At 33.3% G+C, this 18,731-nt stretch overlaps 1 protein-coding gene across 4 annotated transcripts in view; it reads left to right on the top strand.

Moving 5' to 3' along the window:
• Positions 1–1,025: 1,025 nt before the first annotated feature.
• bru3 (CUGBP Elav-like family member bruno 3) overlaps positions 1,026–18,731 on the top strand; it is a 250,638-nt gene continuing 232,932 nt past the window's right edge. For all 4 annotated transcript variants that reach the window (XM_089635791.1, XM_089635793.1, XM_089635794.1 and 1 more), the window contains exons 1-2: positions 1,026–1,477; positions 17,355–17,403. In XM_089635791.1, the coding sequence (XP_089491917.1) occupies positions 1,418–1,477; positions 17,355–17,403 (109 nt within the window). In that variant the 5' untranslated portion in view covers positions 1,026–1,417. The remainder of the gene's footprint in view (positions 1,478–17,354; positions 17,404–18,731) is intronic.

Here is an 18,731-nt window from a genome sequence, read left to right on the forward strand (position 1 = left end):
TAAAAAAAAATACATTTCCATAATTAATGTTTCGTACATTTTTTTTTTAGTTAGGCACTTTTTTATCCACTTTTTTACTAAGCACTTTTTATGGCGATTTTAAATATAAGGCTGTGAAACGTTGGTTCTTCGGTAAACTAGTAGCGCTCTGTTGCGCCTGTAATTAGCTTTTCCCAAACATGTCGATGCTGTCACCATCAAATTTGTCCAATACCGAGAGGTTTGTTCAGCAAACTCGTTTTAGCAAAGTACAATTTTGTAGACAGAACTCGAACAACAGACATGACGTCTTGGTTTACTCGGTAAGTTTTATCGGTTTTTATAGAAAACAAGTTAAGACACATGTCTACTAAAATGTCATTATTTCTGAGAGGAAAATAATTCGTCAGCCACTTTTCACAATTTTTATTATTGTACGTCATATAGAATTAAAATTTTAAAATCAGTTATTTACGTAAAAAAATATATTGTACCCGCAAAAAAAGATTTAAAAAACTAACTTTTTTAGTCGATTAAAACTTGATTGTGTAGGTTATTAATTTAGGTGAATTCTTGGTGTAATTTAAAAACCCTCTAGTCAAGAGAGTCGGAAAGTCAGAACGTCGAATGTTGAGAATAGCTGCAGTACAATTTATCCAATTAAAAGTTTAAGTAAAATCTACGCCCACTCCAGCACTTAATAAATTATGAGGAATTACATGGCCACCTTCCGTTATCATTGCGTGTTTCCTAAATAATTAACGCAATATACAGGCCATCGATTTATCTGGTAGAAGCGGATGGCTGGGATGGAAGGTTGAGGGGTGCGGGAGTGCGGGGGTGGGGTAGGGGTAGATCCCCACCTCTGGGGGGTGCAGCGGGCAGGGGTGGGGGATGCACGCACGCCATTGGTCCGCGGCTCACGCAGCTGCGTGCTGCCCCCGCCCCTGTCCCCCGCGAGCTACCCCCGCCCCTTCCCTACCCTGCCCCGTACAGCCCCTCGCAGCGCCGAGCGTCGAGCGCTCAGTTCACACGACGCCCGAGTCAAGCGCGCCGCGTCGCTCGCTGCCACTCCCGAACACGTAACGTAAGGCAACGGAACGAATATCTCCTCTCCCTTATCTATCTGTCAGCGTCAGCCGGGGGCACTCACTCAACCACTCTCAATCACAATCACTCATATACAAATACTTTCAAACAAATTCTGAATACACTTTTACAAACAATTTTTAAAAAAAACTCGGGTGTGTGTGGCCGAAATATACTTTAAAACTTTGTTTTGAATTCAAATTTTACGAAGTTTAGGACTTTGAAAAAAAAAATTTACTACAAAATTGGTGGAAAAACAATTCGGGAATAACGTCTTTTCTAATTTTTGCCGTGAAATTCGCGATACGCGTCTTATTTATTTCCCCAGAAGTGCACAAAAGTATTCCATATGGTTCACCTGGTAGAAATTTACCGGTCGGCGAAAGTTGAATACTCGCCATCGGTTATTGTAAGTACAAGATTTACTACTATTTAAAATGTTAATAAAATTTAATCTGGTTTTTTTTTACTATTTATAAAACCCCGCAGAAATAAAACAAGTTTTCACTAAGGAAATACACTTATATTTTTTTGAAAAGATTGATAATATTTAATTTACAAAAGTTTAAGCAAATAATGGTTTCAAAATGTGCAGCCTGTGTCAAAGTAAAGTTTTAACGATAAAGAGATTTCAATGATACCGTACACATGATAATTTCGCGTATGTTCTTCCGTGGAAAACAGGTGAAAACTAGTTATAAACAAGGCAAATCTTTTATAAAAGTTAATTTAATTCTTACTCAAGTTTTAATTATATTAACAAGCGTTTAAAACGCCTATAAAAGTTATTTTAAAAGGGTTTTTTAGGCTCAGGACCACTCGTTTCAGTTGCCCATTCCAGTTTCAGGCGGCCGCCGTACCAAACTTCGAGGGCGCCACGTTACGGGAAACTTTTCAAAACGTTATCATTTCCATATTTTTCAACAAAATACTATAAAACTCACTCTTATCCTCGTCAAACAATGAAATTCAAATATCTAATGACAAAAACAGGATGTTTTACAACCCGGACAAGAGATTTAAGGAACTATTTTTTGAGTTGAATCTCACATTTTTAATTATAAAATTGGCCAATAAGTTTCGCATAAGAATGTGTTTGAAATTCAAAAAAATATGTTTTGCTGAATATGAAAGCAACTTCAATATAATTTTTTAAAGTAGGTTGTATTATTTTAGAATAATATTTTTTAGAAAAGAAATTACGTATAGAAAGTGAATTCCATAAATAATAAACCATAAAATGAGTACATATAATATAATAACATTTTTTTTAATCTAAATGTTATGTATAAAATCCTCATGGAAACGAATGTTTTTTTGTGTATTTTTTGATGATGAGTGCATTAAATAATATTGATAATTTCTCGTTTTATTACATTCGAGAATTTCATTTCACTTGTGTTTTAGCTAATCACAAGTAAAGATGACCTTTTTGGGGAAATATCCATAATAATATAGTATTTGCTTTATGATTAAAATAAAATAATTGTCTCTTATTTAATTTTTTAAACTTTGTTATTCTGCAAACATGGATTAATATTTGTAATTTTTTTTAATAGATAAAAAGGAAAATTATAGTTTTATATGTTTCTTTTCTGTCGTTACATTTTTTAAGATTTTTTTGTCGCATATCGTTTGATAAAAAAATATATCAGAAAGCAAAAAAATATCAATAAATTGTAGGAAGTGCAAAAAATGCATCCAACGATACCAAATATTCAAATTAGCCCAATGTTTAAATCAATTTTTAATCATAAAGAAAAGAGGAACGTAAGGTTAATCAAATAAAAATAATTCTTGAAAAATGAATTCCATGGGTACATACATTAACTGGAGCTAAAGCAGTTTAATAGGTATATAAGTTTACTTCGTCAAAAATATACTTTTAAATTAGTGCATTATAAAATCAATCAAATTCATCCATCATAATTACAATCGTCCTCTTAATATCACTCATATATTATCTACTAATAATTTATTTATTATATAATGCTTATATTATGACCATTATTCATAATGATATAATCTTTGCTTATTCATTCGCTGAAATATATTTTCACAGTACTTTTCGAGCAAATATTCTTTATATTTCTGGGATAAGTAATCTGCGAAAACTGTGAGCAAGCCAGCATGTGTTATCCATATCTATAGCGGATCCCCAAACATCAAGCCGTTACGCGCGAGTAATTGGATGGGCAAAAGGAAAAAGTGTTTCTTCTCTAGGTTTAGTCGGGAGTATTTGCTCTTGTGAGCCAAGGCTGGACGCTATTCCTCTTTTACCCCGAGTCGGCTATTGGTGGGTAGAGTGGTGGAGATGTTTGGATTGGACTTATGTGTGCTCGTAATTTTCGGCCATACAACAATGGGCTTGGCTAATCCGGCACGTCCCGAGCTGGAAAGACGCAATAATGGACGGCGTTAAACCCGGTCTCGCCGGCCCAGCTGTCTGAATGATTGAGCTTTTTGTTTTTTTTTTCCTCCTCCTTTTTCCCTCCCCCCATTGCCCACACGGGGCTGGGACCGGCCAGGGCGGAGCGCCACCCCCGCGCCGGCCCTTATCGAATTAGTGCTCCCGCGGCCTGACTAAGTGCTCGCGCTCGACCGAAGCTCAAATGCAATTTGCAGTATTTCGGAACTGGGTTGGACCGTTTTTGGTCAAGAACACCTTCGTGCCGAAATACCTGCTTCCCTGCTACATTTAAATTAACAAAATGAAAATATCAAAGTCTTATAACGCAATTAGTTCTTACATTAGAACCATATCTATATTTACAGACGTTGAATAAAATGTAACCCAAAATATAAATTAACTACCCTCTCGCAATTACGAAAATATAAAATTAAAGAACTACATTTAAACAACGGTCGGTCGTATTTAAAATGCGTATGAAATAAACACTCCTCACTCATTATCCTTAAATCTTCCTTAATTCTCACAGTTTACTATGAAACAAAAAAGCCCCAGCACTTGTTTATCACGTTGTATACAAATGACTACTTAATGTTCCCCGTTCGGCTGACTCACCCACTTACAGGCTGAAATAAATGGCGCGAATTTGCATTGAAATTTTAATTGTTTGCCGTAATCGTAAAAAAATCTCCTTGATTTATCTTGACTACTCCTATGACTTTCTTTCACCCCAACATGCGATTCCATTCATTCTAAATCCAGAAGCTTATCTGGCGGCGGGAATTCCATCAAGTGTTAATGTTGATTTAGTGTGGAATCCAAAAATGTTTTTAAGGTGTGCCCCTTAAAAAAAGTTTAGCATAACACAGAGTTTTGTGTTGTATTATGTAAATTCATATTTAAAGCAGGCTGTGAGTGAGTCGACTGTTGGTTGTTCGCAATACGCAGTCGGCAGTTCTTGGCTGTTAGTTCACAGCTGGCTCTCTAATCCCACGCACATTTGCAGCCGCACTTCTTAAAACAGAGTTGGCTCACAGCAATGCTTTAGATTAGTGTGGTGGAGAGAGGAGAGAGGAGAGAGGAGCGAGGAACAGTAGCAGTCTTAGTGGATTTCGCTGTAATTCCGCTGGGCGAATTCTCCCCCTCCAGATGGATAGGCCATCCGCCTGTTTGCAGACCCTACACCCTACAGTAGCTAGCGCCCTACCTATTTTAGCGGCGATGCTTTCTGTTTTCTGCTTTCCATACTATGTGGGCCGTTTGGCTTCATGAATAATTCATGTCATCGGTGGAAGTAAAAGCCCTCCCAACGCACTGTGTTACGTGATAATGGAATTCTGAGCTTTTGTCACTTCTGGCAATCTGGAAACTTTTAAGTTTCAAGGACCCGTAATTGAATTTAACCCTGATTACTGACACTTTGATGCTCAGTTTGATTTCACTAACGCAATTTCAGTTGCTTTTCACGAATCTGCATAAACCTTATTCAAAATAACTTCGGCTTGCTTGTAGTTTAGGTGATTGTACACGAACCTAAGTTCTATTGGATACTAGTTGAATTATTCACAGAAGATTAAACATAATTGAATGTCTTCGATCAACACGAAACCTTTTATTTTAAGAACAGTAAAAACCCAAAGAAGACTAAATAAATGAAAGTTTTTCCATCATCAACCATAACAATACGTGTTCTGTAAAATATTATGACAAGATTCATAATGCATAAACACATGCCTAATGTGGGTAAAGATATAAACGAAATAACACTGTAACCAGAAAAACAGCTGAAGTGAACAAAAGCACGGAAAGTAATTAAGTACCCAAAAGTCTTTGGGGGGGCTAATTTTTATTTTATTGCCTTCTGGCTGGTCGATGGGGCACAGATTGTAGGGAAATGTTCCATATTGTAGCTGAAGTTATACCCGAAGTTGCAATCTATTTCGCCTCCTTGCCATCATGTTTCAATTATCCTTTTGTGTAAATGTAATTAGTTGGCGGCCGCTGGTGAAATATCGCCCAGAAAACCCCGCGCCTTACGTCATAATAAATTCTCTAATACTACCATTCTCTAATACTACCACTATTTCTGGTCTTGTGCTATAATAATAATAATAATAATAATACTCTATGTTCTGTAACCTATTAGAACACTTGAATGTTACATTATTTGATTGCGTGGGGTGGTTCTATCATATAATGCTAACATAAGCTTGTAAACTCAAAGAGATACTAAGATATGCCTAACGTACACACCATAAAATATTAGAACATTTAAATATATTTTGATAGTGGAAAAACAGTTTTTTTTATTTTTTATTTAAAGACTGTTAGTGTGTACAGGTTATTTAGTTGCTATCTGTAGAATTTATCTACGTTCCCTTACAAGGAAATGGATTAAGTACAGCTTTTTTGTGCAAAATTACTTCAAGTCAGCTTGAAATTAATTATTAGTTGATTTCCTATAGAAACTTGAAACCTCTAAAGTTAAATTCAAACATACGAAAAATATTAAATAATTAATTAAATAAAATAACTTAATTTGTTAACGATTTGATGAAGAAATCATTGATTTTGAAACATGTTGATAATTTTTATTAAATAGTGGTGTAAACAAAGTTAGCTATTTTACTTAATTAACTATTTTCCTTGAAGTTTGAGATCTTATATCCAGTAATTTAAGTATATTTTATCTAAAACCTGAACTTAAATTGATAAATTCTTTAACGATAAATTAATTACGTTGATTAAAAGCTTTTATACCTGATAAATAACCTATTTCTAATCTATAACAAAAAAATTGCATTTAAATATTTTACTCACTTGAAAGTGATTTATCATTTAGTATTTCTGGCGATACATGATAAATTATTATATAATGTAACTAACGCTTAGTAGCCAAGTGGTCCAAGCACCCTAACCCGTTTTCCGCTTGTAATGATGGTAATAGGGAAAAAGGGATTTTTCGTTTTTTTGTCAGTAATTTTAAATAAAATGTTAAAGCGTGAAAACACTGTGATATTGTACTGGTGTTAAGAAACATCTTTAATTTGATGAAATCATTTTGGATGCGTTTTTCCCTTTTTATTGAAGTTACAAGTTTACTTTTTGCAATGTGATTTTTCTGATCTCCTATGCTTAGTCACAGCAGTTTTCCCAGAGGCAAACAACCCGCACACCCACGGCCTCTAATAGAATAAAACGTTCCTATCTGCTAAGTACCCAAGTTCCAAGTTATAGCTCATTGGCCGTGCCCGGAAAGCTAAACAGCCTAATGAGGCCGGTAGTATTATCGGTGCATGCGTAGACTATAATACGCTATAATACTAAATGCGGAACAGCCTCAGTTCTGTGTTTGTTTTCTTCCATGGTTTCATGCACGGAAAGTCTGTTGTTTTTCTAATGATGGAAGACGGTCAGATGGCTATCACAACCCGATGCTTATGATCGCGTTATTTTAATGCACGTTCTATTACGATATTTGATTAAATTCAACAACATATTCTCCAAACGAATGAGTAAGAAGTTTTAATGTCTGCTCTATAAAATGAATCAGAAATTTGTTACCTCATTGTAGGCTTAAACAAAATTTAACTGTAATTTGTAGTAGGAGTAACTGGAAAACTCGAAAGATTAAGTTCTCCTATCAAACATTTCGTGTAATTTAATGTAATTATTTTATAGTTTAAATGTCATTTTTATCGTGAGCTATGGAGCTTTAAAAAAAAAAAATTTCAAAAAAGAAGACAATTTAATGCAAACATTCAAAAAGAAAAGAGATATTGAAAAAAATTAGTTGCTACGTCACTGGTTTAATGTTTTAATTTTTTTACGTGAACACGGCCTTAGCGATGGTTTAATTTAACGTATTCATTGATTTTGTTAATTGGTAAACAGTTTCGATAAATTTTTTTTAATTTCTAGTTGAAATCACAATTAACTTTTGCTGTATCTCTAGCAGAAATGATTTGAATAATGAATCGAGTAAGCTTTGGGACGAATGAATAAATACGTAAATGAAATATTTCTCCATTAAATTTTGAACGCAGCCTACGACCATCCTTCGGTAAACGGCGAATCAATTATACACAAACATTAATTTGTGATCCCGGTACATTTTTCGTCCGAATGCTCCTTTATCGAGCCTTTTCAATTAAAATAATACCCTATTAAAAACATAAACATCGGGGAATGTTCCCTTTTGGAAGTACGTAACGCATTCTCCCTCCAATGGGAATTAATCTTTGAAGTAATAAAAAAGCGACCCACCTTTCGGCCAATAAAATTTTGCTTACACAACTAAACAGGAAAGCGGGGTATTTTTTACCCTACATATTTCACAAAAATATGCCAATCGCGAGAAGAGAGCATTTAAAAATATTTTAGGACGTTTCTCGCACTTGGCTTAGTTTCATTGGGGTTGTTTTTTATTTGCTATCATTTTTAATTTGCCATTCTAAATACTGACAACAACCTAGGGTTACTAATTTAGTTTATTTAATCATGTAGAAGATTATATTAAAAAATCGAAAAGAAACATGAAAAAAAAAGTTTTAGGTCACAACTGGGAATCGACCAAGAACCTCTATCTTACCGGGATAAGACTAAACCAACTGAGCTATTTTTTCAATGACTTTTATCGATTTTTAATTTAAATTTAAGTATAACCAATTAATTTCCATATTTGCGTCTGCTTTCTTTTTTGTATTCGTTGTATTAATAGGTTTTACTAATGATTAAACATAAGGTTTATAAGCTTCAGTGAGTTATTCCAATAAATTGAATAATTTAATTATGTTAGTGCATAGGTTGGAAATCTCTTTTCTCTTTCTATGGCACTGTTATTGGAACAAATACAAAATGCGGATACTGAAAATCGTACTCCCATGCGACAATATCCAAAAAATCACTTCATGGAATTAGAAATTTTAAGAAAGCCTGCAATACAACGCTTTTTACTTATGTTATATTTCTAAAGTGAAAATAATTTTATAGGCATAGTAAAGTAGTAATTTAAAAAAAATTGTAGGCATAGTAAAGTGGCTATTAAAGATTTTTATAGGCATAGTAAAGTGGCTATTAAAGATTTTTATAGGTATAGTAAAGTGGCTATTAAAGATTTTTATAGGCATAGTAATGTAGCTATTTAAGATATTTTGTACCATAAACTTAAAAATAATCGTGCTTTTTTAATAGGTTTAAAAATATGACCACACTTTTGACACTCATAAATAATTTGCATTACCTTTTGTTTTCTTAAAAATAGCCTCATTTGAAAAATGTATTTTCCAACCACAAAATCATGAAAAAGTATTTAATGGTATATTTTACGATGTATTAAAAACAATTTACTAGTATTTTGCATGTTGAGTGACGTACAATAAATATGTTACAATAGCAAATACTGATAAACTTTACGCCACAGGTTAGTTGAAAAATGATTTCATAACATACTATGATTGTCTGCCGTTGACAGCTTATTGACTGACGTGGTGCCTACTGATATTACGGGAAATATATTTTTTATTTAAATAAAATTATCCTGGTAACTATCATGATAAATTGAAAAAACTTGTTGATGATTGTTTCAGAATTCCGTGTTTCGATTTATCGATAATAAGTATAATGCTATCGGTGAAACCATATTTTATAAAATGGTAAGTCGTTAAATAGGAAATAGAACAATTTAAAGAATAATAAAGACATCCAGGATAAGCTCGATAGTTCTTGGTATCTTGTAATTGATGGCTACACCAAAACTAAATGCAGAAAACAATTTAATATCAAGAAGTCTATTTTTAATCTTCAAACTCCTAAATTTGTGTATCACACAAATTCATTATCATGAGCTTCAGTCAATAATTAAAAAAAATGAAAATATATTATTTCAACTGCCAAAAATTTATGTCTTGATTTTGACAAAAGAAAGAAACGGTAATATATTACAGCAGGTGCATTCTAGTAGTTTCTAATTCGGTGTTGAAAGTAATAAAGTAATCTTACCTTTTTTGGTGCTTCGGTCAATATATTTTGAAAGTTCTTACACAAAAATGCATAAAACTGAACACCCATATAAGAGATGTGTACTTTGGAAGTTGATTACATAAAGGCACGTCAAATAAGCTGTCATTTTTACCCACCTCGCTTCGTGCTCAACGTTTAAATGTCAGCCGCCTTTTCAAGTGACATTTAGGGGTGAATTCGAATCATTAATCTACCTGAAGTTGTATACAAAGTTGGCGAGCAAACCTTTAGCTTTAAGGTAAGGGCTGATGCTAAGAATAGCTTAGTATCGATCAATTAGTCTCCTCGGCTCGGAGAAATGCAATCTTACCATTTAGCCTCACCGACTCCGAGACGAATTTCCATTTGAGCGTGTCTGAGGGCCATTAATCGCCATAGTTGGCTTTTCACGCTGCATGACCACTTACAAATTAAATGCAAATACCGCCACTTTGTTTAATGAAATTCCAGACCAATTTTTGGACGGTCGCGGTGTTTGTCACATATTTGATACTATTGCTAAGGCTAGGTGCAATGTGTTATTTTATTTTATTTTCAATTTTTCTTCAATATTATTTTTCTAATCTTTGTTACATGTAGCACAGTTAAAACGAAACTTTTTCTAGGTCGAACGACTACCTACCTTCGAAAAAAATTAATACACACAATTTTTTTTGTAATCTGCACTCTGGATTATCAAAAAAGGGACAGTTGCCAAAATACGTAAAAATCACAAACAAACAGGAAGATGGTGAAATTATCACATTTTATTTATTTTTGATGAACTTAAAACTAAAATCACTTTTTTCTAGAGGGATCCCTACGGATTTAAGTTATTTATATTTAAGAGTAATAAAAACAGGACCTTACCATTATGTAGTATTTTATGTAATTATTATAAATATTAATAAGTTAGCGTTTCCGCTTACGTATCATATTTTATTCTTCTAGCCGATGAATTAGTATTAATACGTCCATCAGAAAAAATTATAATAAGCCCCACGTAAAGATTGATTTTATAGGCCTGCTAGGGCAAACTCGACTGTAGGTCCGTCCATTAAACCGGCCGCGCGCCGAATATTGTTTTTACACGACGTCATTACTTGTTTCGTTAAGATTCCCACTTTTTATATATATTTCGTAGGGCAAATACATCAAGGCCGCGCGTCGTATATTTTGGTGCACAGCTGTTTCACTTACGTCGTTCTGGCTTATTTTTTAGTTCTTATGTTATTTTAGGGTTTTGTCTCGTCTTAACACCAAAACGACAACTTGCAGTTCATATCAGAACAATAATACCAAGGAGAAGGACTGTGAATAATTTAACTTTAATAGTTACCTACTGTATAAACCTTTAATAGTCATTAACAAAAAGTTGAAATACAACAAAAAAAAAAATATTATTTTTAAAAACCACCAGCAAGTAACTTAGTTTTTTACAAACCTTTGTTGCAATGACAAATATAGACATAGTCAACTAAAAAACGATTAAATTAGCTCTAGAATTGTTTAGTAAAATTCTTGAAAAATCCATAAAATAAATTAATGGGTTTTTTACCTTTTGTGCCGTAAAAGGTTTTCAGTGTTCGCCTTAACTTCATCTTAAGCCAAGCTTGTGTAAAACACTTGGAAACGTGCTTGCTTTATTTCTATAATACAATCAGCCTTGTTAAAACACTCAATACAGTTAAGATAGGATAACTGAATTAAAAATCAATGGATACTGCTTACTCGATAGGCTACATTATTATCTGAGATGGTTTTCCCTCCAGCCAGCTTTAAGGGCGTTTTTTCAATGAAGATTCAACTCAAATACTTCATCAAAGTAATTCACTTAGCTTCGTATTGTCCCTCGGAGGAAAATAAATCGAAAGCTCTTTCTCCGAACATCAAACTTTCAAACGCAGGTGCTGAGACTCCATTCTAGGACAATGAAATAGTTTAAACGGGGGTATGAAAAAACCTCGATGACCGCTGGCGAGGACTGACCTAACCCTCTTGTGCCGCAATTTTTCTGATATTTACCTCATGAGATGTGTAATATGCTTCTAGGGTAAAGTATCAAAATAATAACTAGTTTTGGTTTCTTTAAGTAATTAGATATACAGGGTATTAAGGGACGTACTTGACTTACTTTATAATTATTTGGTATATAAAAACTACAAATTCACCGATGTTTAATGATTTTAGAGGCAAGTTTGGCAATTATTTGTGACTTTTTAATATGCAAATATAATGAATAAAAAATATTAAATATAAATTATTTTTAAAAAATCTATTTTTATTGGTTAAAATTTAATTTTCAAACGACCGATTTACGTTTGACACAATTTTTTGAATTTTAATTTCGACACAAAAAACGTTCTTATTACAACCTATAAATTTTTTATTGTATTTACAAAGTAGGTTGAGAAGATTATTTTTTTTTAATAATTACCAAAAAATTACACTTTTTTTTTAATGTTGCGTTTAAAATCGTGAAAAATTTACTTATTTTGTGGCCGATATTTTCTAATTTAAAATATGAATGAATAAGCAGCACATATCCGTACTAAACATTTCAAGTATTCTGGTCTCAAATCCAATTTTAAGTTTTATATGAAGAAGGCCGCGCAGCCGTTCCTCTTAAGGCACTCAACATGTTAAATATATTTAAGGAAATGAAGGGGAGAGGGTGGGAAGGAAAACGGCATGAGAAGTGGGTAGGAATCTGGTAGTCAGTGTATCCAGGAGTGACAGATGTATGAATCAATCCCTTATTATCCCTACTGCAGAGAAAGGCGATAGGTCTAGACAGTCCAGCTGGAGAGGTGAAAGGGTCGCCCTCGACGACCTCTCCCAAGCTCGGCCCGCAGTTGTGAGGCAAATACATCTTCTGCCCAAGACCTGGACAAACCTCATCCCACGAACACAGGCACCCCTACTAAGTCACCAAACGTTGCGAATTTGTATGGCAGAGGTGTCGATTATCAAATTAATGGTTATACTATATTATATTACACTTTACTCAATATATTATATAGTGCAATATATTTTACTCACAATTTTTTTCCGTTCATGGCTCAATCAGAAATAAGTCTCTCGAAAATAGTATTGAAGCTCGCTGTTGGCAACGACCAGTAGTAACTATTAATGATATATAATGCCTTAAAGTCATAACATAATGCATATTACAAGCTTTAGAAGGTAGTGTCGGAGTGCGTATTGGGGTATCCTGAAGTACTGAATGGTGTTATTTTTCCAACAGCAAGACGCCACAGCGACTGTCACCACAGAAGATTGACATTTCATAAAGCAATATGTCAGAATTGAGTATTAGAGAGAGTAGCGCCTCGAGGGTTCAGGGGGGGAGTTCCATTCCATTACGCCGGACGGGGTGGGCGCCCGAATGATGACACCGCCATTGTCCGGACATGGGCGGCCGGCATCGCGACACGACTCGGACATAAAGGTTTCCACGGCAACAAAGAAGGACAACAAACCTTACAATCAGTAGCCTCCACCTGCCAGCCAGACCACCTTACCGACCCATTTGCCCACCCTTTCACTATCTACAGGATTCTGCCCGATGGCTCAATGTCAGAGAGAGTTATGAACCATTCTTATTGAGCTATACCTACCGGTAATGAAAAACATTATACTACGCTATTGAATTGTATACCATTTAGTTCAAATTCTCCAAAAGAATTTACTAAAATTATCTGTTTCATAATAATCCAAGTGTTCTTATTCTAGTTAATTCTGCAAACACAGTTAGGACAGTTGTCCTCATTCACCGTTGCTAATCTGATAGCAACCTTGGCTAGGATAGAAAATCAGATGTTTTGCTCGAGACAATGTGAATTAATGACTTGAAAATAAATAACCGATGGGGCGCTAAGATCAGAAAAAAACACAATAAAATTGAGTAGCTGGAGGCCAGAAGGCTGCTGAAGAAGAGGAAGCTGATATTTCGTTAATTTAATCCTTCATATCATCAAAGCAAAGCTCAAGCATCTTTCCATCAACAATGTAAAAGATTTATCCGCAATACTTGCCAAGAATTTTCATTCAATCTATGGTGTTAAGAGTCCTGAAAAATTTTAAAATGTGCAACCGCATTTGAATACCAAATTCATCCAATTGAAATATGCATATGTATTATAATTCAGCATCGCATGAATGCAGTGACATTACACAGAGGCCGCCCCCTTTTCGCGGTTTGATGCGCCCCGCAAATATACAGGCAGGGAATGTGCAGTCGCACATTTGAAATATTAATTCAGACACGCTCGTTCCGTGTGAATCTTCAATATATTACGGATTAATTCGATTGGACTAAACTGAACGAATGGCCAATTTTATATTCATCCCTGCACTTGTGGCTGGAAAACGCGATTCTTAGTGCATTTTCTAATGCAATTTATGCGAAGAGTTCATCGCAAATTTGCCGAGACTATAAAAATAAAATTTGTCAAACTGTTAGATTTAATGAATTTTATTGATTTGAGAATTTATGTTTATTAAATTCAATTTTGAAAGCTGTGGTGGTGGATCGTAGTTTTAAGTTATGTGACATAAGAGGTTTGACATGTTGCACTTACATTCTGTTACGCTTACTCAATGAAAGGCTTTGTGGAAAGTTTTTCCCACAAAAAGGAAAAGCGACACGGTAGCCAAAATTCATCTGACATCTGCCCTAATAATACACATTTAAAGGATAATCGTAACGTTACGTAGAAGAAGAACATTACGAAAAAGGACGAAGCGCGACACGCCTTAATACCCCGAAAGTCTAACAACAAAAGATATAATCATAGCTCAAGCATGTACGTTAGTGCATTTGAATACAAGTGTTCTTTATAATCTAGGGAAAGGCTGTACAGAACTGTGTTAGCTTATTTTCCAGAGTAACGATTACAATAATATTGGCTTTCTTCAACCTTACAATGAACACATCATATTTTGGACATATTTGTAGCTGAATACACTAAATTGTTTGCATAACATACAAATTTTGTCGGTAATGGATTATATACAATAAAATATGATAGAACTAGAAAGCAATCAGTGTAAGGAACATAATACATTTACACAATACATAAGAATGCGATAGCTAAACCATACGCATATTAAAATCGGTAGAAAATAATATTTTTACATATCATTTCTTCCATTATCATCGGCATAACAGAGAATATATGATGTTTTAAGGTGATATTTCCATTTTAAGATAGACATAATTCATGCATTCTGTGGGTTTTAGGATAAAATGAATCAACTTCGTTTCCCCTCAAGAATATTTCAGACATCTGAAGGAATCAGTCAATTATGTATTTTTAAAGTAAAATAAAAATTTCTTAATTCGATGCACTACGTCGTGAAATATTTTAAATCGAGCCGCTATCAATAACACCCCTTACGTAGATGGCGATAAGGTTTAAATTCCCGCTTAACACCATCCGCCGGTTTTGATTTATGCAAGAAAAAAACATAGCCAAAAAGTGCCTTTTTATTTTATTTTGTGGATGTTCTGGCAAAAATTTTAATTTTTTCCGAACATTTTATAAATAACTTAATTTTCCACATTATACAATAAAATCATAAACGATAATTGGTTTGTTAGTAGGAGATTTTGAACTTCAAAGCAGTTTTCATAGGCCTTATACATTATTTTTTTCTGAGCTTATAAGTGACTTATCTAAAAAATACTAGATTATTTCAAAGGCCAAGATGTATTCCACGTGCAGTATTTAATTAAAGCATCTGAAACACTTCTAGGCGACCAAATTTTCAAACCAATAACACATGATTTTGCATTACTACGTAGCGCATCGCCTTAAACATATGATATAGTAAAGAAAATTCTGTTGACAACTCATTGAAAAATGAATAAATACTGCAAAACTGTACATAATCACGATAAAATATTTCCTGAATATTTTACGACTTTAGATCGTCTTGATAATATTGGTAGTAAAATAGAAATAGAAGAATGGATAATAATATATATTCACTCTGTACAATAAAACAAGAATTTCATTATCATTTATTTTCTATTTTGTTATTTGTCTAATGTGTCAGGCTGATTGGGCTGTAATTATTATTTTAAAAAGGTAAAACTAAATATCAAGAAGTAAGGATGTATTAGCCCAGTTTAATATATATAAAACCGTGACTCCACTTACATTATACAATGCCTGTAGAGTTAACAATTTTAATATTGAATGAGGAATTCCTCCTCTGTTATATTTTTGATATGTCCAATTAATCGATCCAACTAAATGATAAATGTAAAACTAAATGCCAAGCTAGGACACACCACGAACATAACTTAGTGTACCAAATTTAGAACAGTATCCTCCATTGCCACATTTTTTTGTAAATTGTTGAATTCTCTCTACTTTGTTAATAAGGAAAAATCGCTATAGCTTAGTGACATATAAGATTAAAATGTAACCAAATATCGTAAACTTACTCGTAGTTCGTGTCACAAACTAAGTTCAGATTACATAATGTAGACATATTTTACTTTATAATTTTTTCGTATTCTAACATTGCGCAATAATATAACAATTTTAATATGAAATGAGAAATTCCCCAACCAGTTTGTTATTTGTCCTAATGTGTCAGGCAAAGTGGTCGAGTGTTATATTCACGCAAAGGGTGAGTCCTTTCGCGTCACTTCACCACCACCGCTGCCGGAGGTAGGGGGTGGCGTGATGGCGAAGGTGAATTCTTAACTGCATACCGAAGTGCCGACTCTCATACAATATAAGCTAGTTTCTTAGATATATCATTGTAATTGCCTTAGACATCGGCATGTTTCCCGGGTTAAGAATTAATCAACATTTACAGCACGAGAGAACTTTTGAAGTGTAGTTTCTCCCCCTCCATTCGTAGAGTGTTTAATAAAGCGTAAAGGAACAAATAAAGTAGCCAGTTGGTTACTTTTCAGTGTAATATTTAAAGCATATTCTTAAATACTCTAGTATATTTTCTTTATGACTACAGTAAAGAAGTTCAAAATAATTTACTAATGTTATAATTTAATCAAATTTTTACTTCGTATTAAAGTACTACCTACATGTAAGAGCCCTCTGGACGTTAAATAAATAAATAAAAAATCAAACTATATCTTTTAAAATCTGATTTTTGAGGTACCTATATAAAACTCTCAAACAGTGGAACCTCTGGGATCATGAAACATGATGTAGGACAACCCTATTCCTTTCTCCTATTAAAATAGCATTCAAAAGCAATTAATTTTAGTTATTATAGTAATATTAAATCTAGAAAGTAAAACTAGTAGATTTTAAATCGTTAGTCTAAGAATAAAGGCATAAAATGACCTTTCGTAGATTACTTATTGATTATATTTTTATTTGAAACCGCACAAGAGTCCCAACTGCTCCCAACCGTCTAGAGCTAGTGAGAGTATAGCATCCCCAATTTGTGTATATTGTGAGGCTGAAGGTAATAAGTAAAGGAAGGGAGGCAGTGAGACTAAAACATCCCCATTGGGTTATGTTTTCGGGTTGAAGGTAGTGAGGAGAATTAGGAGATGGGAAATTCCGGTGGAGAAATGGAGTTCCGATGATATATATTTATATATCCTATTCAATAAACTGTTTAATTCAGATAATCTTTCAGCTCATTTCTAAATGAATGTCCTCCTAATAAAATTCAATTTTTATAACTTTCCCCTTTAATTGTTCAATTTCCTAGTAATGTCCATCCTTAAATGTTCATTTTCAAAGTAATGTCCATGTTCCTTCGATTAAATGTATGACAAATATTAGCTCTGCTAGGATAATAATACAACGAACGTGTTTGTTTGCTTACTCGCCCTCTGTTTGTATTTTTGTAATTGTTTGTATTTTTGTTTCCGTTGCAGATGAACCGAGCTATCCAAGTGAAACCAGCGGACAGTGAAAACCGCGGAGGTAGGAATTTTCAAATTTGTTCTTCCTTTGTTTCGCTGATTTAATTAATGTTTTAATTAGGAAGCCAGCGGATTTTTTAAATTAAATACCTGTTATGAATTTTTGATAACTTTGTGTTTTTATTGATAATAATAAAAGTCTTAAATTTTTAATTACCAAAAATATTGAAAAAATTATTAAATAATATAAAATAAAATATTTTCTTAAAAGTATCATAATACGTTAAGCTTTGATTGACGAATAGAGAAGTCACTTAGACACAATGATAAATAAATGTATCTTCGTGGCATGAAATAATATACATTTTAATATTATATCTGTAAATAAATATCAATTCAGACGTAAAACAACACAATAATAAAATTCTTAAAATTAAAAAATAAAATTTAATCATACGTTAAAATATTTTCTTAACTAATTAGTAAAGTTTAATAAAATGAAATTTTCACTTTAATTTCCTAAATGTTGAATAAAGATATCTTCACAACATCAAAAAGTCACAAAATAAACACAATTAACTTAAATGAATAGTGAATGATACCGAGAAATTAGCAAATTAAATTAAATCGTCATCAGATAAATACCAGTGAGTTTGAGGAATAATTATTCCTGACCTAACATTTTTAGTAACCATAGTTAATCATATATGATATGATTACAAAAGCTTTTTATATTTCCACATTGTTGTCATGGCAAGCATGAAACGATTGTCTACACCACCCTAATGATAATGTTCTTTCCACATCCAAAACACATACACGGTAGCATAGTTGCACAGTAGCACAGTTGCACAGTAGCACAGTTGCACTGTTGAACAGTTGCACAGTAGCACAGTTGCACTGTTGAACAGTTGCACAATAGCACAGTTGCAGAGCACAGGGTTTAAGTCTCCCAGTCTACTTTTCTCAACAAGTGATTCAATCTAATAAGTAAAACGTTAAACGTTCTATTTGGTGAATTGAAAGGTTGCGTTATTTTATATTCTGCTTCAATTCAATTTTATGTAAGAGTGTGAACCTAAATCATCAGTATTTTTTTTATTACATCCAAAAACATTTCAGTACCTAGATAATTAAAATAATGATACAATTTATTAATTCCGATGTGTGGTGAGATCTTTGCAGTCCCACACATTCCATAAAGAGTATTCATTATATTATGAAACTTTGTTAAAAGAAGAAAAATAATTTTCATTTCTGCTTTATAATGTGGGTGTATATGTATTGTGTATACGTACATACTAGTCGTTATGCTTTCGAAATTTAGGACATTTTATTTCAAGGAAATTTAAATAATTCATAAAAATTTAATGTTCATTTTCATGTTTT

The sequence above is a fragment of the Hesperophylax consimilis genome, chromosome 9, assembly GCF_061612785.1.
Source record: "Hesperophylax consimilis isolate HC1 chromosome 9, BYU_Hcon_1.0, whole genome shotgun sequence".
NCBI lineage: Eukaryota > Metazoa > Arthropoda > Insecta > Trichoptera > Limnephilidae > Hesperophylax > Hesperophylax consimilis.